This window comes from Phoxinus phoxinus (assembly GCF_949152265.1).
Source record: "Phoxinus phoxinus genome assembly, chromosome: 22".
Lineage (NCBI taxonomy): Eukaryota > Metazoa > Chordata > Actinopteri > Cypriniformes > Leuciscidae > Phoxinus > Phoxinus phoxinus.
Genome location: NC_136897.1, coordinates 21748394 through 21774989, shown reverse-complemented (window position 1 = coordinate 21774989; position 26596 = coordinate 21748394). Strand labels below are relative to the sequence as shown.

At 38.3% G+C, this 26596-nt stretch overlaps 2 protein-coding genes across 2 annotated transcripts in view; both read right to left on the bottom strand.

Moving 5' to 3' along the window:
• The window catches only part of sipa1l2 (signal-induced proliferation-associated 1 like 2), a 66307-nt gene extending 59611 nt beyond the window's left edge, over window positions 1–6696 (bottom strand). The window contains 1 exon segment of the mRNA XM_079598017.1: window positions 6546–6696. The gene's annotated coding sequence lies outside the window, so the exon portion shown is untranslated.
• A 1220-nt stretch (window positions 6697–7916) lies between these two features.
• Window positions 7917–25168, bottom strand: LOC306990839 (uncharacterized protein). The gene is made up of 18 exons (XM_079598130.1): window positions 24512–25168; window positions 22574–22741; window positions 22379–22479; window positions 22182–22296; window positions 22013–22084; window positions 21643–21758; window positions 16877–17033; window positions 15510–15637; window positions 15270–15366; window positions 14897–15175; window positions 14609–14740; window positions 14089–14241; window positions 13382–13599; window positions 13068–13236; window positions 12804–12935; window positions 11386–12138; window positions 9682–10960; window positions 7917–8613 (listed from the first exon to the last, which is right to left on the bottom strand). Exons 1-18 carry the CDS (start codon window positions 24938–24940, stop codon window positions 8561–8563), a joined length of 4551 nt encoding a protein of 1516 aa, XP_079454256.1. The 5' UTR covers window positions 24941–25168; the 3' UTR covers window positions 7917–8560.
• Window positions 25169–26596: the final 1428 nt, after the last annotated feature.

Below are 26596 nucleotides of genomic sequence, written 5' to 3'. Positions count from 1 at the left end.
AGCAATTAGAGCAAAATGGACTCTAACATGAGGAGTCCTGAGGATTACATGCATTTAATCGTCCTTGTACACGCTTGACTAACAAACAACCCCACTAACATGGGAATTACACATCCAGCCCAGGCAAGGAGCAAATGTAGGGCAAAAATAATAAGCTTTCCACTCGACTTGCATTGCGGAGGTGGCGCTGTCTAGCATACAATGCACTTAATCATTGCGCAAATATGCTTTAAGAAGCTAATGGGCTAGTGAGCAAAAACAATGATGCAAAATAAAGACGACGGTTATGCGCCATCCTTTGCCTCACAAATGAACTACTGTCAGTCAAAAAGACAACTATAACATTGAGCGGAATCCAAATGAACGCAACTGCATGGAGCAGTCAAGACAAGCTAGTGACGTGGTGATTCACGGCTGTTGAAGGGTAAACATTGCAAAACAAAGACTTCACAGATACTGATCAGTCTTTATCGCTTTCTTCGCTTAGGGACACACCTCCACGAAAACCGACACAGGTACAACACAGCCACTGTTCTCTCAACACTTGGCAGGAGCTGTTAACCTTATGCAAGGCCTTATTGTGCACATAATTCATTTTTTCAGCTCCCCGTCAGTCACCTGATTAGTCATACCATGTTTCTCCAGGTGGAAGCGAAGAAAGCAGAGAACCAATTATAGGCTTGTTAAGAGGTGACATTCCTCAAATTTTCACCCTGAAGGCTTGTGTGGCAATTCCCTCTACTTTATGAAATTAAAAATATCTAATTGTGAAAGTGTTTTGCTCAATCTGCTTGTGTTAATGAAATGCTCAAGGTTTGGCATTTCCACTCATCCAACAGACAGAGAGATGGGGAAATTTATGTCTTTGAACACTTCACGTAGATTCCCTGTCCCAATTTGAAGTCCCTCTTTGTGGTAGAAACCTCCAAAGAGTCCACTTAGCAAGCGCGAGAGAGTCATATTAGTCCCGCTGAGAACAGAGATCTGGTTCAAAGACAGAGAGAGAGCGAAGCCAAAAGGAGACGGCCCTGTGTGCATCAGCCAGCCTTCTAAAATCTCCCCCCTCTCACAATGAGCGTAGATGCTTGAATGAGATTTGGTTCAGCCAAAGGAGAACTGTGGAAATCTATCTTCTGATATTTCAATCCTCGTCTCCAACTCGAAACAAAGCCCCGCACAGAAACAAACAACGTAGAACCCAATGCAGATTCCAGCGCTCCAGTGCTCTAGTTTTTCATAGCATTTGCCATTTTAAATATTGAGCAGCTTGTCATCCAAGGTTAAGCTCATGAAGAAGGTGGAAAGGAAGAGGGAAGATCCCAAAGGATGGCAGAAACGTACGAGCCTGAGTGAAAGGGTTTGAAATTAAACTATTGTAAATCAGGAAAAGGCATTTGGTGGGGTTGAGACCCAACTGGATGAATGGAAGTGAGTGTTACAGTGTCAGGTGTAGAGGCAGATGGCTCTGTGCATCTGATAGGGTCTGCCAACAGCCTTGCTCTCTTTCCCATGGGCCTTTGCATTAGGCAGAAAAGAGGGAACGTTCCAAGATGGATGGGTTATTATGAGGCTGGGGCTGCAAGTTATTAAATATGATATAAATATGTTAAATATAAAGCAGCCGATAAAATATAAAGGAACACTTGGCTTGCATGAATATAAATCATTTACTCACCCTTCTGTCATAACAAACCTGCATTATTTTCTTTATTTTATGAAACACAAAAGAAGATATTTTGAAGAATGTTTGGTCTACACAATGAGAGTTATACCTGGTCCAAAACAACATGTGTTGTTCTGTGTTCCACAGAAGAAAGAAAGTCATTGAGGTTTATAATGACATGAGTTTAAGATTTATTTTTTACTCAACCTATCCCTTTAAGATGGAGAGACTGTTAGATTAGGCAGATAGAACAATGAATAGCAATATATAGATGTAAAACGAAGCAGAAGTAATTTGGTAATATAATTACAGAACCATTAAGGTTTCCAGTACAAGCCTTGGCCTTCCTTCAAATTGCCAGCACTCGTATTGCAGGCCGTTCCCTCTGTCTCTATGTCAGTGATTTTAAACAGTTCTGCTAAAGTCACATGACTGCAATACAACACCTATAGCCTGACCTTTAAGTTCTGAGATAACACATGCTTCATAGCAAACCCTGAAATGAAACAACAGAAGCAAAACCAACCAATGATCATGAGCTTGTTTTTCTAGTCTATTAGCCATACAATGTCTTGGATTCAGACTTCCAGGGTGCTAAGGCCAGGTGATTCTGCCAGGAATGTCAGGAAAGTCACTCAAGCAGAAGTGAGAAGGGAAGTCTAAGTTGGCATCAGCTCTTTAGGGTTGTCTAGCACAATAAGGATGAAATGGTTTACTCTATATCGACCTGAAAACCGAATCCCCAAACCTCCAGGCTGCGGAAGCGTCATAGGAAGACACTCCATTGTGTCTCCACCTTCAAAAAGAGCCATGAAAGAGAATGGGAGGAGGAAGAAAATAGCTGTGAACTCAATGGCCGACTAAAAGGAAACCTTTTCTTGTAACAAAAGCTTCCATTGGGACAAGAAAAGTAAAACTATATACGTCAGAAAGAATTGACAAAGCTTTACCTACAAACAAAACAAACAAAAAAAAAATCAGTAAAACACTAACAAATGTCGCCCTAAATGTCCTCATGATATGGTAGCTTTGGTAGAAAGCACATTTGGAAAGTGTTAAAATTGACATTAGCAGTTGGAAACAGCTGCTGAATACAGCCCGCTATATTAAACCAATTATATTGTTCATCTTAACAAGAGGATTGCGGGCTATGTAGGGTACTGGAGGAGTGGATGGAAGGTGGGAGTTGGTGGTCCCATTTAAGACGTAATTCTCTTGCTTCACAAAGGTGCACATTAAAAATGGAGTATCCAAGGTCACTTTCGGCCAAACTGAAGTACCGTTGATGGAGTGGTGCAGTGATCCTTTCCTGTACCCATGCAGGGAAGCTGAGAAAGGTCTGGCTATTGATTCCTCGGGCAACAGATGGCCATAGCTAATCCCTGTCTGTGTCCATGCATTCTCCTGATGCTATCCATCGGTTAAATAATAATAATAATAATAATTCACTCAGTACATTACTAGCAGCAAATTAACAATGTATCCTTTGTAATCATCTTCTGAGATGCCACTTCAAGAGAATAGATTTCACTGCCAGCCGACATTTCAAATGCTTTTCATGGTCTTCAGCTGATGTACATGTACCCAATCATTTTTTTCCTTCGTAGAACATAATCTTACAAAAACAACCAATCAACAAATAGATTTGACTTGCATAGATGCCATAGTCTAGACAAATAGTCTTGCATAGATGCGAGTAACTATTTTGGGAGTTTACAGACAGGCAAACAGATTAGGAACTAGAGCATCCGATCTGAGTCTCGAGATAATAAAATACTTCCTTTCTGAGAGAGGCAAAAGACAAACTCTTTCAGAAAGAGGTCACACTTAGGGCAGGGGCTGTTTAGTCTTCGAATTAAGCCATTTGGATCTTGTTCCCTGAGGTGTTCTCAACTCCTGACCTTGATTTGGTAAACTTGAAACACATCCGTACTTATTTCCTTTCCATTATCTGTGAATTATGCAAACTATGCACATAATCTGCCCCACCGTGCAGGATCTGGGCGCTCAAATATGCTCTGATTGTTTACCATCCCTAGGGAACCAGAAATGCACGGAGGAAACAACTAATACTGAGGAGTCTTCCCATGGAGCCAGACACACAAACATACACAACCACCCACACTGGACAGTCGCCTATGAACAATGAAAAAGGGGAGGAGTCTTGATTTGCTTGCTAGGGTCAAATGGGTCTCACAAGAATTAGATAACTCAATCAACAATCAATCAAGGGCTAGCTCAAACTCAGCTGCATCTAATAGCTATAATTTCCCTAAATCGCATTGCACAAAACCATTGGAAAAACATCTGCTGATCCTTCTCTAAGATCGTGAGGTTGGTCAAAGGCCCGAGGGACGAGACCAGAGAGTTGAAGAAAAGACTGCACACTTAATTAGCCTGACCGCACTATGTCGAGATAGCCAAAAAAGTCCCACAGGGTTCGCATGAAGAGTCCCTCAGTGCTGACAGGTGCCCACCATGACACCGAGAGCGGGGAAATTAATCCGCTAACACAAACAAATCGCCCTAAGGCCTGTTTTCTGTCAAGGGTAGCGACACAAAGACCATTGATTTGAACTCTCTGAGCACGCAGAAAGTGTTTTTGACGGGTTCCCTGCTGTCAGACATTCGGGGTGTTTGACTTCTAATCCACCCTGAGGGGGTTTCAAATAACCACACAAAGCAGCATGACTATTCATTCAGCAGTATATCACCATTTAAGTGAGAATATGAACATTTCACAGAAACAGCACAACATTCTTATAGCTGAAACCAACAGGACACAGATGTGTTTCTTGGTTGGCTCCAAGCCCTGCTCTCAAGAGAAGTGTTTCTGACTAAAATTAGCTAGGCTGAACATAATTACATTGGAGTTTTGATAATTAATTTAACAATAAAATATATGGCAGCTCATGAGATGAGCATTCACAGCCATCTGCACCTCATTTGACATGCAACAAGACATTTGGGCGGATATCTGTAGTCTCCATTTGATGAAGACATTTCATTTACATGCCACTCAGTTTCTAACAGATGAGAACAAAGTATTTGCCTGAATTTGAATAATGGATGCACCTAAAACAAAGACAGCGGAGCTACAAAGGGTTTCAGCCTGCAAAGCACACAAACCCCTCCAATTTGGGCATCAAAAACTCCAAACCCAGGAGAGAGAATAAAACCGCAGATTTACTGGGTAGACTGCCAAGATGTTCGGAGCAACAGCTGGCTGCCAAGGTTACTGCTGAAGGAACAACAAAAAAAACTATTTCTCTTTAAAGCGTTACAAATTAAGCGAGACTAATCCATTTCAGACCGTTGCAGGGCTTTCAACACCATTGAATAATGAGTACTTTCGGATGATCTCTCTTATAGGATGAAGACCAATGACAGAATGAGCATTAATGCTATTAGATTGGAGATAATCAAAATGGAACAGACTGATTTACTATTGACAAACACAAAACTCATTTGTTTCAAAATGAAAATGTATATGATCAGTTGTAGTCATTTTGCAAAAATTATAAAAGATCTTTGAGACTGTGAGGCTTTGAAAGAATAGTTCTAAAAAAAAAAAAGATCAAGCCTCATCCCATTCCAAACTTGACTTAGGCTACTTTCTTCTATGGGCAGCAAAAGGAGATATTTTGAAGAATGTCTTTTTTATAATGACAATCAATGACAGCCTTTATAAAGAGTTCAAAATCACCATAAAATTAGCATAAAAATAGTCTGCATTAGTTGTGCACTATTTTCCAAGCCGTTAGAAGCCCTACGGTACCTTTGTGCAAGCAAAAAGCTAAAGAATTATTCTAAAAGTCATTATTCACTGAAGATTTGGGACATCTGCCCTAGCACTTCTTGGCGAGTTTGTGGGTGAAGCCATGTCCAATTTGTGAATGACCGATTCGTTTAAATATTTTGAATTTGCAGAATTTGAGCAAGTGCTCAATAGGTTATAAATCCAATCCCAGCCATAGGCCTACTAACGTTCCTCATGTTGGATTTTTTTATTTTTCAACTTTTTGAATCTAAAGGCTCGCCTTATGGAATAACAAGGATATGGCTGGTTCCACACTTTGAACCAAATACAGTTCGCTTACTGTTTCATGAAACTGAGTATTCTGCCATCCTACTGATGTGACGTACAGCTTTCTTACTTTATAGTAGGGAAGTAGGCTACGCATATTCGGACGCGCGGAATGATGTTCACGAATCAGACAAATCCGATTCTGAACAATTCCGTAGCAGCGTTTAACTGAAGTGAATGGAGAGTGGATAGCGATTTAAATTTCGGCCTGTTCCTCACACAAAGCTATCACATGGCGTCACAAGACTTGGAATATATAACGACTCGTGTAGATTAGGCTATTATGTTTCACGGAAGAATGTCAAAAGGGTTTGAAAGGAAATTAATTGAGTAAATTATGACAATTTTAATTTTGAGTGAACTAACGATAGGCTACAGCCTAATAAGTTTAAAAGTGCAAAGACAACGACAAAGCGAATAAATATTAAACTTTTATAAGCAAATCGCAGATATAGCTGGAGTGCAAACAAATGTGTTGTCAATGTATTGTAGGATGTTTTGTTATTATTCCCCCTATAGGCTATCCCAAACACTGAATAATGCTACGAAACTGCCCGCTGGCATCAGCAACGGCACATATGAACCCAATTGAATTGTCCTTATCTATACCAAAGCAAAATATGTCCCGCTGCTTTCCTAAAAAGCATCTAGCCTATTGTTAAAACCAAAAACACACACGCGCTGTGGAGTCGGGTGGATGGACAAAACCCACTCCGTGGAGTTCGCCTATTAGAAAAAGTTTCTTTCGGAACAAGTTTAAATACAAGAGTTATATTCAATTGTTAGTCATCTTACCTCGCCAAGAACGAGAAGACAATCCCATTGTATGTGGAAAATTATACAACGAACGATTCCTTGTGTCAATACACGCGTTATTTCCCAAAGAGACGCGCCTTCCACAATAGAAGCGCAACAACTCAACAGATCTCAGGACACAGCGAGCGGCTGACTGACAGTCCCACCAGCACAAAGCCCGCCTCCACTACGCGCTGATTCGCCGTGGCGTACACAGAACTCCTCCTTCTTTGATAGAGGATTATAATTTGCTATCTGACCTGTCAATCTCGCCCTTTGACTTTAAAGGGGCTGTTTGGAACGATGTTGTGAGAGACTCATTTATGTAGTCTCTCGTGAGTAAATTATATCTACCATGTAAATAAGCCTATTAAATAATGTTTTATAGGGATGATAAATAAAGTTCTATAAACGTCCACTTTTTAGATTACATTTTAATGTATGCATTTGTAAACAAACAATCATTTAATTCATAAAATTGCCTCAGGGTAACAAACCCAACCTATTTACAAGCACACTGTGCATTCTAAATGGCAATTAATAATAGTGATGGGATGACGTTGAATAAACAAGCACAATGCTTTGACTTGGTCACACTACATCCTGGTGGTCATTTTAAAAACTTTTCTGTTGTGGGGGAGACATTTTTTCCCCTTCAAGCTTTTTTTCACCCTTCAAAATCACAGCGAGTGTTATAAATAGTTTTAATGAGGATTTGCTTAATGTGTTTTATTTTTTGCCTTGAAGCAACATTTTGCAACAGTGGAATGTATGTGAACACAGTGGATATGGACAGAATTAATTAATTTTGTGCTATTCATTATTAAACAGTTTACTTATTGACATCTAAGTTAAAGTAAATAGCCAGTGAAGTAATAAAGAAAAGTAAAAAAAAAAAAAAAAAAGTAGTCATGTAACAATTAGTGTAAAGCCTGGTGTTTCGTATAATGAAATTGTTAGATTTTTTTTTCTATTATGACATCAACAGATTGTGTAACTCAATTTCACAATACACAAAAACCTGTCTATGATGAATTTCCTTGCATTTAATTGGCAGCATTCCTAAAAAGATACTCCCAAATTTTTCCAAATTTAACTGAATCAAACATTAACAGCTTTTGTAGGCTAATACAGGGTTAATTTGTCATAAATTGAATTTTGATCATGTAAGCCTCATATTATTGGTATGAATAATCTTACACGCTCTAGTAAAATGTCAAGTTATTTTTAGATCTGATGGGAGCTACCCTGTGATATGTGTGTCATCTTATACATGTAGGGTTGTGTTTCCAGGACTGTAAAGTGCTTTCACAGTGACCTAAATGTATTACATGTTTTCTTTACATTGGCTTGAAGCATACAAGTCACACTGACACTCGTGTGGTTTCAGTTTTATTTTGTGCAAAATAGTGAACGATGTAAGTGTGAGAATAACAAGACAGCACTTTATGGCCACACAAACACATTAATAATCCCTTCAATGGCATATATGCTCCATGATAGTGATTTACAAACTGTTTTCTGAGATGTATTACGTTAGAGTACAATAGAGGTTATAAAGGGGACTGCCATATTTGCAAGTTTTTTCTCATGACAGTCTTGTTATTATTTCCTCCGCGAATCAGCAGGATGATGTCTCATGGGTCATATGATTCTGTTGTTAGCTCAAAATGGGTGTGTACAGAGGTGCCTTTTTATTGTACATGGGTTAAACCTTCCGCTGTGCTTACCCAATGCTATAGGCAGGACAAGGGCTCCATCTGGAGTTGGGCAATGGTAATTTCAAACTTCTATTGTGTATCTGCACTGTAGTCTATACAGTGGGTCTTGGATCAACCTTCAGAATGACAGTTTTGCATTAAATTTACCATGTTGATATAGAGAAGAATACAACTGAAATACAATAATACATGTACAGCATAGTAAATGCACAGCAGATAAATGATGAGATCCCATCCATGAAATAACCCATCTTGCCCATGATGAGACGGGGTTACATGGGCAAAATAACCATCTCATCCATGGAGTGGGTGTGCTAGCTGTCCCCTGCTGGTCTTGATTGATAACCCTGAAATAAATAAAAAAGCAATTAACCTGCCATTAAAAGAGGAAATGTAATTGTTGATTTGTTTTTCATTATTAATCTGCATGTGTCATATCATATACTCATTTATGTTCTCAATTTTAAGCAAATTTTAAGTCTAAAGGGAAATACTGGCCTAATTCTGAAAGCTGTGTTTAGGGCCCAACACAGCTGTCAAACATGGCGATCAATTTCCCTGTTATCCCCATGAGATATTGTCATTATTGCAGCCTGGAGTATTTGTCAGTGTAATAAAGGCTATATCATTTCATGATTAATAACTGGAGCATAAAAATATCTAATTCAATTATACAGACACTGTCTTTTTCATTCTCTTCGTCCAGAATTGCAGGTGTCCCACCAATAAAATGTATACAATTCCTGTAGCTCTTTATTCATAGCCTGTACTTCTCCAATGCAACATTCACATTATATTAGATGTGTTATCATTCTTAACAATTGCTCAATTAAAAGTAAAACATAAAATGTTGCTCAATGGCGTATTGAAGAATCATCTGAACTGTGCACATGCCCAACAGATGGAGCTATTTGCTAATCGCATCACACTTTGGCAGTTCACATAGTCTGGCCACTAATATGAATATGGCACGAGTTAACCATATGACGACATGTCAGTGTCTCCAAAGAACGGCACTACTCTATTGTCTAATATTCTATCAAATAATTTTTAGTGATGACCAATTAATTGGACGATTGGACGCAAACCTGAATTTTCAGCAGCCATTACTCCAGTCTTCAGTGTCACATGATCCTTCAGAAATTGGCGTCAAGATATTATCGATGTTGAAAACAGTTGTGCTGCTTATATTTTAGTGAAAACTGTAGCCTACATTGTAGATGTCATTTTTTGGTCAATTTATTAAGCCGTTGCTAAATAAAAGTATTAATTTCTGTAAAAAACGTTTGAACTATAGTGTATAGGCTATAGGGATTATATTGGTGCAAATTTCAGTTGAAAAATAATAAGAAAACAACAAAATATGACAAATTCAATATCAGTCATTAACCTTTATTGTAAGAATACTCTCCTACCTGTTTCTTCATCTGTATTTTTTTCCACAGCACAGTTTGAAGTGAGATTACCCACTCTTCCTCTCCAGATATCTTCCAGTTCCTCTTCCTCCTGCTGAAACAGCCAGTGCCCTGGCTGAAGAAGCTCCTCCGTGCTGATGTCTGATTTCTCTGCACAGTCTACTCTGGTATCTTTCACTGTATCACTGAAACACACTGCACAGTCTCTCACACCACAGTTTATGATACGGCCTCTCTTACGGGAGCCCTGGCCATTAGGGAATACGTTTTCTGAGGCGTTTATCTTCCCATGTTCGGACGTGTTGTATACGTGGCCATTCAGGTCTTTTATTTTGGTATTAACACTAAAGCAATTGTGACCACAGAATGAAGGACATAGAGGCGTGCATTGACTGACTGATGGGGAATTATTGACCACTGGAGGAGAGGCTTTGTGACAGCTCGAGGAATCATTATCAGGTCCTTCATATTCAACCCTCAAGGCAGGTTCTTTGCTTTCATAAACTTGGTTCAATTGTTGGGTCTTGACCTCAGGTTCTTCTGTATCTTCAGAATCTTCCATATCTATTGGGTTTATTTCTGTTTGTGTCATATGAATCATTGGTTCCACCTCTAGTTCTGATTGTGGAGTTCGAGTTGATGGTAATGTTTGGTTGTTTGAGTCATCATTAATCTGTACAGGTTCAATCTCCTCTTTATTTTCCATGTCCGAGACACTGTATTGAATGCTCTTGGGAAGACTGAAGCTAAGAGTGGATCCTAGAGACAAATAAGAGCAGATGTTTTTAACTGCTCCACTTGTCTTGACAGCATTGGGCAAACTGTCTTCTGGAAAAGGGTTGGATTTGTTATCAATGACAGAATCCATCGGTAACATGTTTTTTTTAATGAAAACCTGAAGATTGGAGTTTGAATTACTTTCTTTTGCTTTCCGTTCTCCTTCTGGCCAAGTATTACACCTCCGCCTGAAAATGCTTAAGGATTTGCCAGACCTTTCCAATCTTACATCGCCAAGCGTAGAGTTTCTTCTCTGCTCATCCTCCTTACTTCTGATTGGCTCTTTAATCTTGAACAAAGAGCTTGCCTTGAATCTGTTGTGATTGTAGACCATCCCTTCTTCAGCTGTGACCTTTTGCGAGAAAGAGGAGGGCGATTGAACTGAGGAGGAACCCAACTCAGAGGTTGTCATGTCCTGCCCTTCTGCATGTGGTGGGGATAGGACCTCCAAGACTCGTCCTGCAGATCTGTAACTATCCGAGACGTGTAAATACGTGAACACCTGCCATGGAAAAATGAATGCAACACTTTAGATAAGCTGAGATGCAACTTACAATCTCATAAAAACAAACCCACGGTCAGTTGTAATGGCCCAAAGGCGTTCTGTAAACTGAAAATTATATGGCTCTTGAATGCATACACACACAGCTGTGATGGCGATGGCTGATGCATGACTAATATGATTGCATGCCAAGTTAATAAATCCTATACGGCGGCTTCACAGCGCATTATTACAATACACACCACCAGGAGGCTTTTCACAGCCATGCCATGGAAACTCAATCATGAGGTCATTGTTTTACCACATGGGACAGGATGTACAGAGCCGGGAGAATAATAAGCACATGCATGTCTGGTTTGTGTGCGAGCTTTGAGCTCAGTTTGGAATGTGTCTGAAGTTAACGCAGTTTTTGAAGTCTTACTTACTCTATGAGTGACTTCAGCTGCCACTTCATGCCGCAGGTGGTCGTCGCTTTGGTTTTGGTTTGTTTCTAGATTGGTGTGTGTTGCATTTCGCATCAAGTCTGGTTTGTAGTTTGGTGACTGAGGGTTTTGCGCTTGATGCATGACTGATAGTTTTTGCACCTGATCAGTGTCTGGTGATAATCGCAGATTAGGTTGGTTGTTGATGGACTGCAGATTCTCCGTTAAGTGGTTGCAAAAAGATGATTCAGTGTCACATAGGGACAAAAGGCTGGATATTTCCGGTTTGCTTAGTGACTGGACGGGATCTCCATGGTTTTTGTTTTGCAATTGTCCAAGATTCCAAAAAGATGAACTTTGTTGGGTCTCTTTACTCATAACGGATTCATTCGGCCATTTCACCAGAAGCATTTCTTGTGGCTGTTGGATTTGCATTGAGTTTTTGTCTTGTGATTGATGTCTGTCCGCCTGAATGCTGCTTGTGGACTCTTCGTGTATGTCATTATTGTTGGGTGACCATTGCTTTGTCACTTGGTTGATGCCTGAAGACTGTTCATCAAAGGTCAAAATGAGACAGATGCTAGAGCCTAGCGATGTCTTTGAAAGGCAGGACTCCTGACTGACAACACTGGACACATCATGTCTCCCACTCTGTTGCTCGAAGTTGTTTTGAGATGACTGTGTTTCAGTAGCACCTTCTTTGACCTTTCCATTTGTACTGCACAGACTATCAGAAAGATTTTTGAAAGGCATAGCCTAAAAAAAAAAGAAGTACAAAAATAGCATGTATTATAAGTCTTTATTTGTATTTATTTAAAAATAAAATAAATGTGTATTTCACTCTAAAAAATACTGGGTTGTTTCAACACAATTTTGGGTAAAATATGGACAAACCCAGCCATTGCGTTAAATTTTTCAATTACATTTTTAACCCAACGTTTGGGGTTGTCCATATTTGACCAAAATTGGGTTGAAACAACCCAGCATTTTTTAGAGTAAGATAAATAATTTATGAATGAGGGATTAACGCACACTGCATTATTTAAAACTATGAGATTATCTAACATGCATGATTCTGATATGTCAGTCGCAGAATTCTGCTGTGATTCTTTAAAATAATAACTAAACTAATTAAGAGAATGTTATAAGGATTTCAACATTGTGTTTTATATATCTTGTATCACTTTTCCCTCTCAAATAATATAGTAATTCAAGCTTTTTTTGATTATTTAATAAACATCTGTGTATTAAGCAGGATAATGTGCAGTCAGATGGCCATTATTGCAAAATAGACTCCTTCAGGGTGATACAATATCCTGATGGGGTTAATTTAGCCATAATGATCACATGACTGTATATTATCCCTTACATGTTTTAAATTACATAATTTGTGAAAGATGTCGGGAAAAAATGATAGAAACCTGCTGTTGAGCAGGATCATTTGTTGATACTGATCTCCCATCCTTGTTTCCTTTAAGCTGCTCTCTTTGAGCGTGCCAGTTCACCTGGATCCATCCCAGCATGCTTTGCAACTCATCTGTTCTCTCCTTGATCTAGAAACAGGAAGATGTTAATCAAGAAAACATCATCATAACGAACATTCTGCAGATGGACGCCGCAAGACATGTTGACATCGCTTTTAGATGACCATATGGTAACAGTGAGTAAATCAATCACACACTCACAATGTCTTTAAACGGACTCTCATCTTGCATGAGCATTTGACCAGCTGCAGCCAGTTTTCTAAACTCATCCATCTTTGTTTCAATGCAGTGATCAATCTCTGCAATTTCACTCTCTCTGCAAGCAGAGCTGCCAGCAAGGATACAGGATCTGGTGTTCTCTGTCCACGTACTAAAGGACACAAAAAGAGAGACCCTGCTAAACTAATATAATATAACAATACCACATATAAGTATTTCCTGCATAAGTTGTTGACATTAAACATTAAATATTCACATTGTATAATTATCAAAATTAGTCAGACGTTCTCTCTTACATCATGGCAAGATAGTTTTCAAAGTAGTCCTGAATCTGGTGAAACTTCTCCAGCCGGCCTCTGTTCTCAGTCATGTTGCGGCCTACTTCCTCCCAAGCCTGCAGGATCGCCTGAACTTCTTCCCTGAGAGGGTCTCTCTCCTCTGGGGAAGGAACCTGTAGCTCTCTGGCTAGTCTCTCCATCTCTCTCACCTCTGACTCAATGATATTTGAATGAGCCTTTGTGAAACAAAAATTGTATTCATTAGAATGACAACCTGATTAAAAGTGTGACATTTAGGACTTAAAGCTCATTCAATCCATTTCAGGGTGCAGTGGGAAAAATGCAAACCAACAAATCCCTTATGTAACCTAACCTATAATGAATTTACTGTTTAATCTTAGCAACCTTTTAATACTTAAAAAACTGCAGCAAGAAGACATTTTGATGAATGTTGGTAATCAGAAAGTTGACGATAGCCATCGACTTCCATAGTAGGAAAAATACTATGGAAGTTAATGGCTACCGTCCACTATTTTGTTATAACATTCTTCAAAATATCTTCTTTTTGGTTCTGCAACAAAGAAACTCATACAGGTTTGGAACAACAAGTAATGACAGAAATTTCATTTTTGGGTGGACTATCCTTTTAATTACTTCTCTGGGGTCATTCAAATAGTTATGAACTTCTAGTATACATTAGTAAATGTATTTTTGTATGATCTGACCTCTAGGTCATCCTGCTGCTCCTGTAGCCCTTCCGGACCACTGAGGTCAGAGTCACAAAGCACAGCCATATCTGCTTCTATATCCAGGAGGTCCATACTGAGCTCAGCACAGCGGCAGAGGTGCTGGTTTATCCGCAGTGTTAGATTAGATAGCTGAGGAAAGATACGTCTCCTCTTAACTACTATGTGATTGACGATGAAAAAACATGCAATAGCCACAAAAAGTGTCTGGACACTATGCCTTTTAATGTCAGAATGTCATAATGGCAATTCATAAAATATCAACCAATTGGCATCTTTAAACTAATGATGCTAGACATTTTCACTGAATTAACTTTACTTTTCTTATCCATTATTATTATCATTATATATTAGTATTTTAATCAAATATGTTTTGGAAAAAAATATTAGCAGTGCGATACAAATTGGTGAAATATTGTGCATGCCATTTATTTATATGTATATATCTGATATCTGGTTGATGTTGGACATCGCTTTGTGAAACAAGCTCATATTTTACCGAGCTTTGTAGTTCATCAGTGGTCTGGTCCTGTTGCTGGGATCTTTCTTGATCAGTTTGATGACTCAGTAGATCCAGTGACATTTCTGCATCCTCAGCCATTTCTTGCCTATGCAGTGGTCCAGGAACATCCTAAAGCAGATTCACAATGGTGTAAGTGGTCCTGACCTGTATTCATTACATTTTCTAAAATCATACACAGAAACATCAGTATGCTACATTTTTCTTTTTATGTTCATGTTTTCTAATAATTACCGCATAAAAAATTGTATATGATGTTTGGTTTACCTGGCTCTTTTTGTTATATCCGGTGGGATCCAGAAGTTCAAGGAACTTTTCAAGCATTCCTGAACTGCCGCCTTCTACATTTTCCGGGAGATGGCTTGAAAGTGTGAATTCTGATACCATCTGTGCAGCTTTATCTCCAGGTTTTTTTTTCCCCACAGGTTCAGTCTGATTGTTCTCTCCATATTTCGTCTGCAGAGCATCCCAAAGGACCTCCACCTGGTTTAGGAGCTCCTCTATTTTGTGGTCTTGTCTTTGCTTTGAGCAGTCATGCTCTTCATTCTTTATTCAATTTCCAAAAGGAGATGAAAAGAGAGAAGTGAGATCATTTATCAGTTTAGTGCATTGTTATGAAAAAATCTTGAAATCGTATTACCATTCCAGTGGATGTCTTCGACTCTTTCACCAGCTTATTGGGTATGAAACAATCTTGATCGGACACGGGGGATGTTTGAGCCATCTGGGCGATACAGCTGGGAAAGCATTAACTGTTAATCAAACTTTACTCAACAACTGCATCTTGAAATCCATTGTATGAAATGGTATCACACAATTACCGATCATTTGCTTCATCAGTCATCCACATATTCATTGTGAAATAAAAAACTAATTGCACCTCTTCCTGTCCTCTTTTTCCGAGATGTTGTCCAGCTTGGAGCAGCTGCTCTCCGACAGTGAGCCTCGACTCCCTACAGAACATTCCTCAACTGGACTCCACATATGGGCCCACAGCCCTTGAGAGCACTGCAGAAATACATGTTTAGGCATATAATATGTTTAATAATAATTGATGTTGGGCCGTTTTATCTGATTCAAGATATCTGATTCACTTTTATGAATCAGTTTTATCTGATTCAAGAACAGCGGCGTTATTACCTTGCTAGAGAGAATAGTCATGTAGCTTTTAACCCAGCAAACACAGAACGTTCTCCCAACGTTAATATTTGGTCCCCGTTTGTTGTGTGTGTGTGTGTGTGTGCGTTTGAGTGGGAGAAAACATCTAAATCATTTGTCGTTTTAATCCTATTGTTTACTATATTTATTTACTTAAGTTTTGATTATTTTGCTGTTGTAGACTGTAAAGACCTTTGAAATAACTGAAATGAAAAAATGGCGAAGTGATATGGGCATGAAGCTAATTCGGTCAAGACCTGCCTGGAACTACTTTAGCCGAGAACGTTCTTCAACTAATCAGATTCAAGCATTCAACCGCCCAATAGTATAATCATGGATAATTCACACTATAATATCACAGACACATGGGGTGACATCTTTTGACTGGTAAGAAATACCTTAGCAACCACATAGCAACATGCTTTAAATCATTTTTAACACTTCACTTCAGCAAACGCATAGCAACATGCTTAAAACCACTCAAAACACCTTAGCAACAGCATAGCAACGCCCTGGCAACTACTCACAATGCCCTGTTATTATGGTGGAAAGTTTGCATGGTATTTAGTTGTTATGTGATATCTGGAGAAGCCCATTTCAACATAAAACAATATGTTTTTATATTTACATAAGGTAATTATTGTGACTCCATATATGACAGTTTAACTTTTAATTTAAAATATGACTTATTATCTTAAACTTCACAATAAATCTCACATTACTTTTATTATTATTATTTTTTAATCTGAGGCAGAAACAGGCCCCTATAGAAATCACCAACGCATTCCCAATATGATTGGATTTGAGGATTCAGTTGTGGTTTTGCTGAAGGTCATGTACATTCTCTTTCCCATCATTCTCAAGCATGATTTGAACTCCTCACTTTTGTCTATCTTTGCAACCTAAAACTTAAGTAATATCATTGTCTAGATATAAGGTTGTCTGTCAAGTGAGACAAGTTTAAAGCCTCATGGTAAATGATTGTCTCACCGAACAGAAATTTCAGACCAATCTTCTTTTCTATGTGGTCATGACTGGTCATTTATAATCACACGCTAACATATGTTTTTTGGAGGCAGTGCAACTAACCTCAAATCCTCTGAGACGGTTTTGCTCCTCTTTGACGTCTTTTCCCATTATGCTGTGACCCTCATTTCTAGCAAAGCTCTGTGAGTCAGGGCATGTGGTTGGAGGATCAACGGGTAAAGTTGACGGACGTTTTGAAGACACATCTGTCTTCTGGTTCCTGTAGAAGTGGAACAAAACATTACCTCTAATGGCACCACCGAGGCATCATTACTCTTCAAACATTTCAAACATATGATATTTCATCATCATTTTAGACCATACAAGTCAGTAGACTGTAAATCTTTAATGCTAACAACTTGCAGATTGAAAATATAAAAATATCCACAGATCACTAACATCATATCTCTGCTGCTTATGTAATCCTGGATGAAATTTTGCAGCAATTGTTTTGGTTTGGGTAGATATTACTGTTGGCAGGATATGCAAGCAATGATGTCACCTCCTTCTTGTCTGGTTAGCTCATAGTTTCAGGAAAGGTGTGTTTGCAGAGCTAGTGATAGAGGACTTGTTGAAAGAGCCAAAAAGGAATGTAACCATCTCTGTCGACAAAGCCAACATGGCTTGTTTGCTGCATTTTTAAAAAATGGCTAATTCATTTAATGGCGAATAACTAACAATTGGTGTATAGCGCCACCAACAGTAATTAGTGCAATTAACATGTCAATATTTATGTATATAGAGGTCTTGGCTGCTGTGGGTTTACTCTCCCATTATCAAAACTTTTATTATTATCACTTACAAAAAAAAAGTAAGAATATGTATTCAAATGTAACCTACACTCTAAAAAATGCTGGGTTGTTTCAACCCAATTTTGGGTAAAATATGGACAAACCCAGCCGTTGGGTTAAATTTTTACATTACATTTTTAACCCAACGGCTGGGTTTGTCCATATTTTACCCAAAATTGGGTTGAAACAACCCAGCATTTTTTAGAGTGTATAGCACCATATTATTATTTTTTGCACATGAATGACAATGAGGCTGTGAGGGATAGAATGTGTGGTCAATGGATTGTACCTTTGTTGCTGACGAAACATCTTTCAGAAAGAAAACTTTCAGTAACCAACAGTTTTAAAAGTTGTGAGTTGTGAAAATTACATCATCTATGCTGGGTTGTTTTAACCCAATTTTGGGTCAAATATAGACAAACCCAACCGTTGGATCAAAAATGCAATTTAAAAATGTAACTCAATGGCTGGGTTTGTCCATATTTGACACAAAATTGGGTTAAAACAACCCAGCATTTTGTAGAGTGTAGGACCTTTATACAGTGCATGCCATTTTAAAGACTGTATGTCTATCCATCAAAATCTCATTTTCATTTTCATCAATTCAATATGGCGTCTAACCTGACTAACGTCCAATCCTCCCTTATTTCCTAATTTTTCCAAAGTTATGGATTTTCGCATATATATTTCTGTCATGACAACTCTCAGAGTGTTTGACATGGTAATGGATTGGTCTTGGCGGAATAGATCTGATACGCTGCCGCTGTTGCAGAGCAAGTACAGGACTTGCTACTGCCAATAGACAACACACTGCTGTGAGCAAGTAAGACAGGCTGCACAATATACCATACATGAATTACCCTAGGCAGATAGACAGGTGGAGCTGGGGAAGGTGATGGGTTTCTGAAAGACTGCTGCAAACTGCTATGCAGACGCTGACCAGGTATTTGAAAGTTGAGCAGCAAGCTCATTGGCTGCTGATACAGCAGGAACCAATCAGCTGTGCCCTATAGAGAACGATGTGACAGCAAGCAGATTGAGGACATATCAGCCTGCGCCATCTAGAGTTTCATGACAGAATTTTGTATTTCACAAATTACTAGTTTCTAAGGCCACGGGAAGTACCATATATGTGATTTTTGTGTATGTGTGTTTTCAGTTAGTGTAAATTTAGAATAATCAATCAATAGTTTTGTTCCATTTCCTTGAATAGAAAGACTTTTAAGATCTTTAATCTTTAAGAAATGTTATAATCTGCTAAAAGTGAATTTTCAAAAGCCTTACAGACACAAACTAAGCTCCACATAACTCTAATTTTGATTTCATATGTATAGTTTATTTTATTCTGCTTAGTTGTTTTAAACTTTCTGTGTTTATCTGAATTAGTTGCTTTAATAGTGAGATTTATGACAAATATTCAGACAGTTTATCAGTTCCTTCCTCAGTGCACATTCCTCCAGATGCGTTTTAACCCTTCAAAGTCGACTGACGCTCTAGAGCGTCAAAGTGCGCACCCCTGACATATCTATTAATAACTTTGGAATGGATTAAGGTATTAACTTACTTTTTTTTTTATGAAAAAGCTGACATTCGTCTGCATAGACAGTGTTGACTTTCGCGAATGATAAGCCTTCCGTATTTTAGTGCAAATCTATAGCATTTTACCGCAAAACAAGGAAATTGTACTTTATTCTATCTAATGATATAAAATGCTGTTGGTGTGTGTGAACCAATCACAGATCTGTGTGTGAACCAATCACAGACCAAAAACAAAAAAATGACGTTGTCAGATGGGCCAGGAACGTAAAAAAGGGGAGGGGTTTGAAATCAATTCCACCTGTGATAGCCGGATTGTTTGCTGACGCAACTTTTTTATACACGGTCTTTGGACGCGCACATTTGGAGATATATCAGATACGCTTATTTGTACTTGGCAAGATTATTTTCAAAGAAAACATGGCACAACGAAGATTCTCTGCCGAGCAAGTTGCTGAAATGCTTTTTGCCGACAGCGATGAGAGTGAGAATGGATCTGATCCAGATCGGTTTGATTCGGAGGAAGAGGATCAAATCTTGGACGGAATCGATCCATTTGAGGAGTAAGTATTATGAATGCTATATTGCTGATAATATATTGTCTAATAGCCTATATATTGTATCGTTTTTTTAGTAGAATTATTTTATTTTAGCTTTTCAGAAATAACGGAGCAGTAATCAAATAATGAGTGCCATCAAATAATGTGTGCGTTTTGGCCGCATGTAACGTTAGTCCATCTTCATTTATAAGCTATTTCGTTTACTTTGCTTGTCTATTTTATTGTAATGTTTTTTAGGGAAATTTTATTGTAGTTTTTCAGAAATAATGGTGCAGTAAGCCTTATCTAAGGCCTGTACTATTTGTCTACATGGGAGGGGGTTTGGTTGGTTTAGACATTGTATTTACTCTGTGCATTTTATTGTAATGTTTTTTAGGTAAAATTTTATTGTAGCTTTTTAGAAATAATGGTGCAGTAAGCCTTATCTAAGGCCTGTACTATGTGTCTACATGGGAGGGGGTTTGGTTGGTTTAGACATTGTATTTACTCTGTGCATATAATACTATGATGAAGGCTCCAGTAATAATTTTGTAGTTAGAAGTCCTATGACTTGGATGTAAAAAATGCACACATGATGATGACTAGCTAATCTTTATTTCATTATAAGAAAGGCTGTACAACTTTTGATATGTGGTAATCTAAACTAATGACAAAATCTGTGTGTTTTAGTCTAAATCCGGAAACCACAGAGCAGCCGAGTACATCTGCTGAACCCAGGACCCCGACCGCTCGCCCTTTTCCACCCAGCACCGCTTAGGCCTATATTTTTATACCAATATTTTTTTTCACCCAATTTTTTTTGCAGGTGTTCTAAAGCCTTTGAGGAATAAATATTTGTTGTAAAATCCTTTATTAATTTATTTTTTATATTTTTATATAATAAAAACAAAAATATTTAACTTCTGTTTTTGTATTTCGTGATGATATATCACATTAGAACACATACAAGTATCTCAAGAAGTGTGTTGTCAATGCATCCACATTGTAGCTGAGAATCTATAGAATCCAGAAATATGTCTCTCTTCACTCTGCTATGAATATTGACCATTCCAGAAGCCAAAATGTCAACATAGTGCCAGGCGGACTTAAAACCCCTTAGACTTTGAAGGGTTAACAGAGTACCTGTCTCTCATCATATCTTCATACCATACATATGAGCTATTCCTCACATCTGCACCAGTACTGAGACTAAATCTACTGCGATTGTAGCCTTTGTTCATCTACCACCTTTTCGTTCTCTTCCTGTCTGTCATTGAGTTCCTCTGTATCTCCTCTCTAACACTTTCAGAAGGCATACTATTGAGGTCACAGAGGTCACACTCCAATCTGACTGAGTTTCCATAATGGTGCGAGTATTTGTGGAATTCTGTGTCTAAAGCTGTTGACTGTTCTGTGATAACAGCCATGATCCAATGGGATATTTTGTAAATTATAAGAGTGACGTGAGCTCAGCCACTAATTACAGCTTCCTTTAATGGTACTGGCAACGTTTTAAACCAGACATGCGTGGTTTGATATAATGATCTAAAAATCGTTCAGTAAGCGAAATAATATTTTTATAAGCTCTAAGTGATTTGTCCTGCTCGATACTTATAACAGAATCACACATTAAAAAGATTGCATAAACTGCCAAACGCTTAAACTCAGGACCAACATGTAATCAAGATAGAAACTAAATACATAGCAATTGGATCAAAAAAACATCTACTATTCATGATCTAAGACTCTGCAATTGGTCAATATCGAAATAAAAGACCATAACATTACATCACTAAACCACATGTCAGCTCAACTCCTGGTTGTTGACAATTATGGATTCCATTTAGCACAATGTCATGGACTATTCCAAGCCTTAAATATGACTTCACTGCTCTCGAGAACTTTATTTACTATTGTTTTTTGTTCACAGGAGGACAATGGCAGTAAGGAGACTCTCGTTTACCGGAGAAACTCCTGGAGAAGTGCCCAGTTCTCCTTCACCTCGGCCTGTTTGCATGTAACTCTTCTGGCCAGGGTTGGGTGGAGAGTTGACAGGCGAGACGCAGACTCATTCAGCATCTGGAAAGAGAGTTGTCCAGAGAGGGGTGGGGTCGTGGAAGGAAATGACATCATTCATTTGGAGTTCATATGCTACAGTCCAGAGAAAAAACTTGTGCGTGAGACTAATATAACGGACTAGTATTTGGTGCAGTGAGAAATCATACATAAAAAAAGCAAATTGACTGTGTCAGGTTCATATGTTTTCTTGTTCTCAAATTCAGGTTTACACAAGAAGACATTATTTCCTCTAATGAGATCATGGATAGACTTACGTTGATCTGACAGGCAATTTCTCTCTTCTCTTTGTCGCTTTTTTGGATCTCTCCCGCCAATACAAGGTTCCTCTGCAACGAAATTCATCCTGGATCAGTACTTGTATTATTTAAGACAGTTTGAGGTCTTTTCTAAATGCCAAATCAAATCAACGCTTGTTTTCTCAACCTTCCAATTAATGCTGCCGATGATGCTGTCCGCCTGTTGGTAAAACGATGAAACGTCTAGTGCCAACATGAGATCTTGATGATAGTCCCTAAGGAGTGACCTCAACTTCAGCCACCTGCAGAGAAACTAACTGTTAGTTTGTATCACTAACAAAAGTGCAATAATTCTCCACGCTCCATAGTGCCAGGAAATCTTACGATTTGTCAACGTGGTCCCCCGAGCTTTGTCTTGTTCTAAACATTTCCAATCCTAAATCTACACCATCTGACGTGTTCTGAAGAGGTCTTTCTTGTTCCTCCTGGCACAGGAGATGCATTAAGCAATCATGAGGTAATAGTTCAACAAGACACGTTAATAAACAAAACACAGACATCTTTACAATGAATTTAAACCTGCATCAAGTCCAGACTTGTTGTCAGTTGGATGAGAGAGTTCTCAATGTCCTTGAGGTCTCTCCTTTGGCTGTGAGCCGCGTCCTCTGGTTGATCACATGGGAAAGCTGGCATGCTGTTATCGTAATGAAGGCTCCTTATCTTCCTTCCTTTAGTCCATGAATCAGTCTGTAATGAGATATATTCACAGTCTAAAGATATATAGCGTGCATTCTTTAAAAAAAAAGAAACATCTGAAACAAAATTTCCAATATTTTTATTATAATAGCCTACTCAAGTAAAGTACAGATACTCAAAACGTTTTTTATAGTAATATTGTCAAACCAGTTATGGGTTTCATCTGCAGTGTAAATATATTTATATTATTGTGAAATAGCAATTTCTGAGTGAAAGTTGTTTATAGACCAATTATTTTTCAGTGTATGCTCTTCACCAGTGACCTCACGCTATTGACCGACAGACTATTTCTCATTTCGTAAATCTCCCAAAATATCTTACATCATTCTATGTTGCTCCAACTAATTCGTCTTGCACACCGAGTTCTGGTTCTTCTGCAGTTTCTCGGCTGTTAGGAAATCAAATCCTGTTGTTTGTTTGGGTACATGAAGTACAGATCAAAGGCCAAATTGATTCGAAAAGATTGCTTACTAGATGATATGCCAAGACATTTTCTTCAGAGGTATCAAATATCTCCACAGCAAACACCTCATATATGCACCTGTGTTTGGGACACCTGGGGGGATTTGTATGATGTATTTTAGATTTAAATCACATTAATAGCAGGATCAGAGTCTGTTGGCCCACCAACTATACATGAGCCTGCAGCAATACTTCCAAATAATGATCTCATCCATTAGCGGTGGTGCTTTATGTTGCAGATCTTGCATTTCTTAACTTGTCTTCTGCACCACAGCGATGACTGCATCGGCACATGGTGTTAAAATTCTGTAAAACCACACCTTTTGCCCTCTAACATTTATATTATGGCTTTATGGCTTTACCACTTACATATAAACAGAAATCGAGTTAAAGTTAAGGAATACTGTAACATCATTTGCCATTTATTTAGCCACAAAGTGCATCACGACCAATAGTTTAAATATTATTTGGCATCAATAGTGTAGTTGTGCCATGTTTTATCATCAGTTTAATCTCAGATCCTTCCCTCTGCGTTCCAGTTTAGAACTACTTCCCATTTTTTTTTGTGGAAATTACCAGTTCATCTCGGCTGTGGGCTTGTGTAATGAGAGGCCTGGCTATGACCTCATCTCAATGAGCACAGTGTGCAAAACTGTAATAATCCACACCGTTTTTTTTCTTTTCTTGTTTTTTCTTCCTCTTACAATAAGACAATGTGTTCTTGTTGTACTCATTTGTGCATGCTATGAGAAGCTGCATTTCTAGTTTTGCAGTGGGAAACTGTGGAGTGAGTGCATGGGGCAGGCGGTAACTGTAACAATTTAACAAATAGCTCATAAAAAACAGCGAGAGACTGAAACTGAGAAAAACAAATATGAGGAGCTGTGACGCCTGTGAAAAATATGTTGTGATGCCTGTTAAAAAAAAAATGCAGAAGTTTGTTTAATTTATTTTATTTTTGTTTGTGATTGTAAAATTGCATTCAGTGAGGAGAAAATCTTAAAGTGGGATATTTATAGGACCTATTATAATATGTATTTTTATAAATTAAAATATTGTATAAAGATTATATATAAAAATATATGATAGTAGATAGATAGATAGATATTATAATATAATATAATATATTATAATATGTATTATTATCAATTAAAATATTGTATACAAATTTTAAAAAATAGTATATACACATATATATATATATTTTTTTTTTAACACGTATGTAGGCTATATGTGTATATAATTTCCAGCTATAGAAACATAATGTCCAACACATGAAAACAATGCATTCTTCCTCACCTCTAGCTGTTCACCAGACTTGTCACTCAGTGTTTCCTCAACTAGAAACAGCTTTTCAGTAGAAGTACTTGGCTCGTTCGTCTCATAGTCTGTCACGTTAAAGTCAGCAACATTGCAGCTTTCAGCGTTTGCACACATAGCAATCTTCTTGATAGATCTGGAGGAAGTTGATGGGGACACAGAATCCCTCTCATCTTCCTCTTTAATATCGTCTGAAAGTCCCTCCACTGGTGTAGATGCGGACACTCTCTCCTGATGGAAGGAAGAATTGTCATCGCTTGAGTCGTTTCTCAGTTCACAGCAGTCCAGACCCGGTACGGGAAGGATGATTCCCACATAATCCAAACATTTTGTCTCGGAGGGGACAGATAACTTAGTCCCGATAGTAAAAGGTTGGATCCTCTTCATTGCTCTTCTTGCTTTAATCATCAGAATGAGGAGCAAATGATCATAAAACAATAAAACATCATTCTCATTGTTTAAACGAATCCTTCTTCTGCAACATCTGATAAAATTACAAGCCTGAAGTCAACCAAGTTAACAGTTTTAAGCTAAAATGGTCCAGAATTGTTCTGAGACACTAGAGAGACTTTTGAGATGCAGACTGCAGGAACTGTGGAGAACGTGACTCTTGCAAAGCCTCACTTCTGCACAGACTATGAGAAAGCGAGAGGGGGGGTTGAGGGAGGAGAAGAGAGTTAGTAGAAACAGGGTGAGGTCATCACACTCAGTCACGGCCCCATTTGGAGGGAGAGAGGGCTGTAAACCCAAGCTGTAAAAGCTTCCTCCCAAAATAAGAAGTTGTGGGAAGATAAGAGTCAGAAACACACAGTCGAGCCCTCTCCGAGGCCTTGCTTCTCGACAATGATGTCATTTATTTTTCCTCAGCTGTTCCCTTTCACTTTCTTTCTTTTTTTTCATGCAGTCCTTTTGTCAGATTTAATGCAGCACACAAAAAAAGACCATGTTCCTTTATGTTACAAAATACACACCATCTTGTTCATCTAAAGATATGCTTGGATACTTCCTGCAACTAATAAACAGACACATAGGTGTGCAGATGCAGGAGGCTGTAAGTGGTTTAGACGGTGGTAGTCTCATACTATTATCTAAATGTTTACAGAGCAGCAACAGGGGAAAACATTGCACATTCTGGCTGTGGCCCTCCTCTGATTCAAACCAGGTGTTTGGTGCAGTGTGTTGGAACAAGCTACTGTATAGCACTTGACTGTGAGGATTAGTCTTATCTCAAAACGCTGATAGTCCTGACACTTTATTTTGTGTGATTTTTTTGTATGAAGATTACTTAGATGTTTACTAAAATGTACTTATGCTGCACTTTATTTTACAGTATGCACACAGTGTATTCGTAAGAAAATTCTCTAATAATAACAACAACCTCATGGGTTAAGGTTAGGTGTGGGTGTATGAGGGTTATTACCTTATTACCCAGTTATTGTAATTACTATAATAAGTATATTGCTAGCTACAAAGGGGACGGCTGTAAAATAAAGCACTATACTAAAGGAAATTACCAACATGTCAAAAAAATTGCATTACCTTCTTCAGGATAAAAGGAAACATAATAACATACCAGACTTAAACACAGTATAATAGGGCTGGTTAATGTCACTGCTTGTCTAGACTTAAAAATTAATTGTACCAATTCTACATCGTTGTACAAAGAACAGAGATATCTCACAGAGATACGACAGCCGCAGTTTGAGACTCTGAGTGAAAATATATGCAGCAACATGATCTCGGATTCCTTTCGATGTGGCTCATCCATTAGCTTGTCTTTTCATGAAGAGACTAAAGTGTGAACAAAGACTTTAGTCACAGAGGCTCCCTGCAGATCTTTTTTCTTGGACTCATGCTGAACTGCCTTGTACTATTTTCTTGGGTTTTCCTACAATAACGTCAAAGTTTCGTGAACAATTATGGAGGCATAACCACAGAGCTAGGGAGTCATTCTGTGGGGGATATGAAATTGAATATTTTGATAATGTTTTAAAAAACCTATCTGCTGTTGATTGACTGAATTTTGTAAGATTATAACCGTAGTTCTTCAGGTCAGGGGAATGT

What these genes read in the sequence shown, in the direction of transcription:
- LOC306990839 (XM_079598130.1), bottom strand. Translation starts at nt 24,940, where the DNA reads ATGATTAAAGCAAGAAGAGCAATGAAGAGGATCCAACCTTTTACTATC. An exon ending in CAAGTCTGGACTTGATGCAG is followed by an intron (nt 22,480 to 22,573) that starts GTTTAAATTCAT and finishes CTCCTGTGCCAG; the next exon opens with GAGGAACAAGAAAGACCTCT. An exon ending in GAAAACTATCTTGCCATGAT is followed by an intron (nt 13,237 to 13,381) that starts GTAAGAGAGAAC and finishes TGTGTCCTTTAG; the next exon opens with TACGTGGACAGAGAACACCA.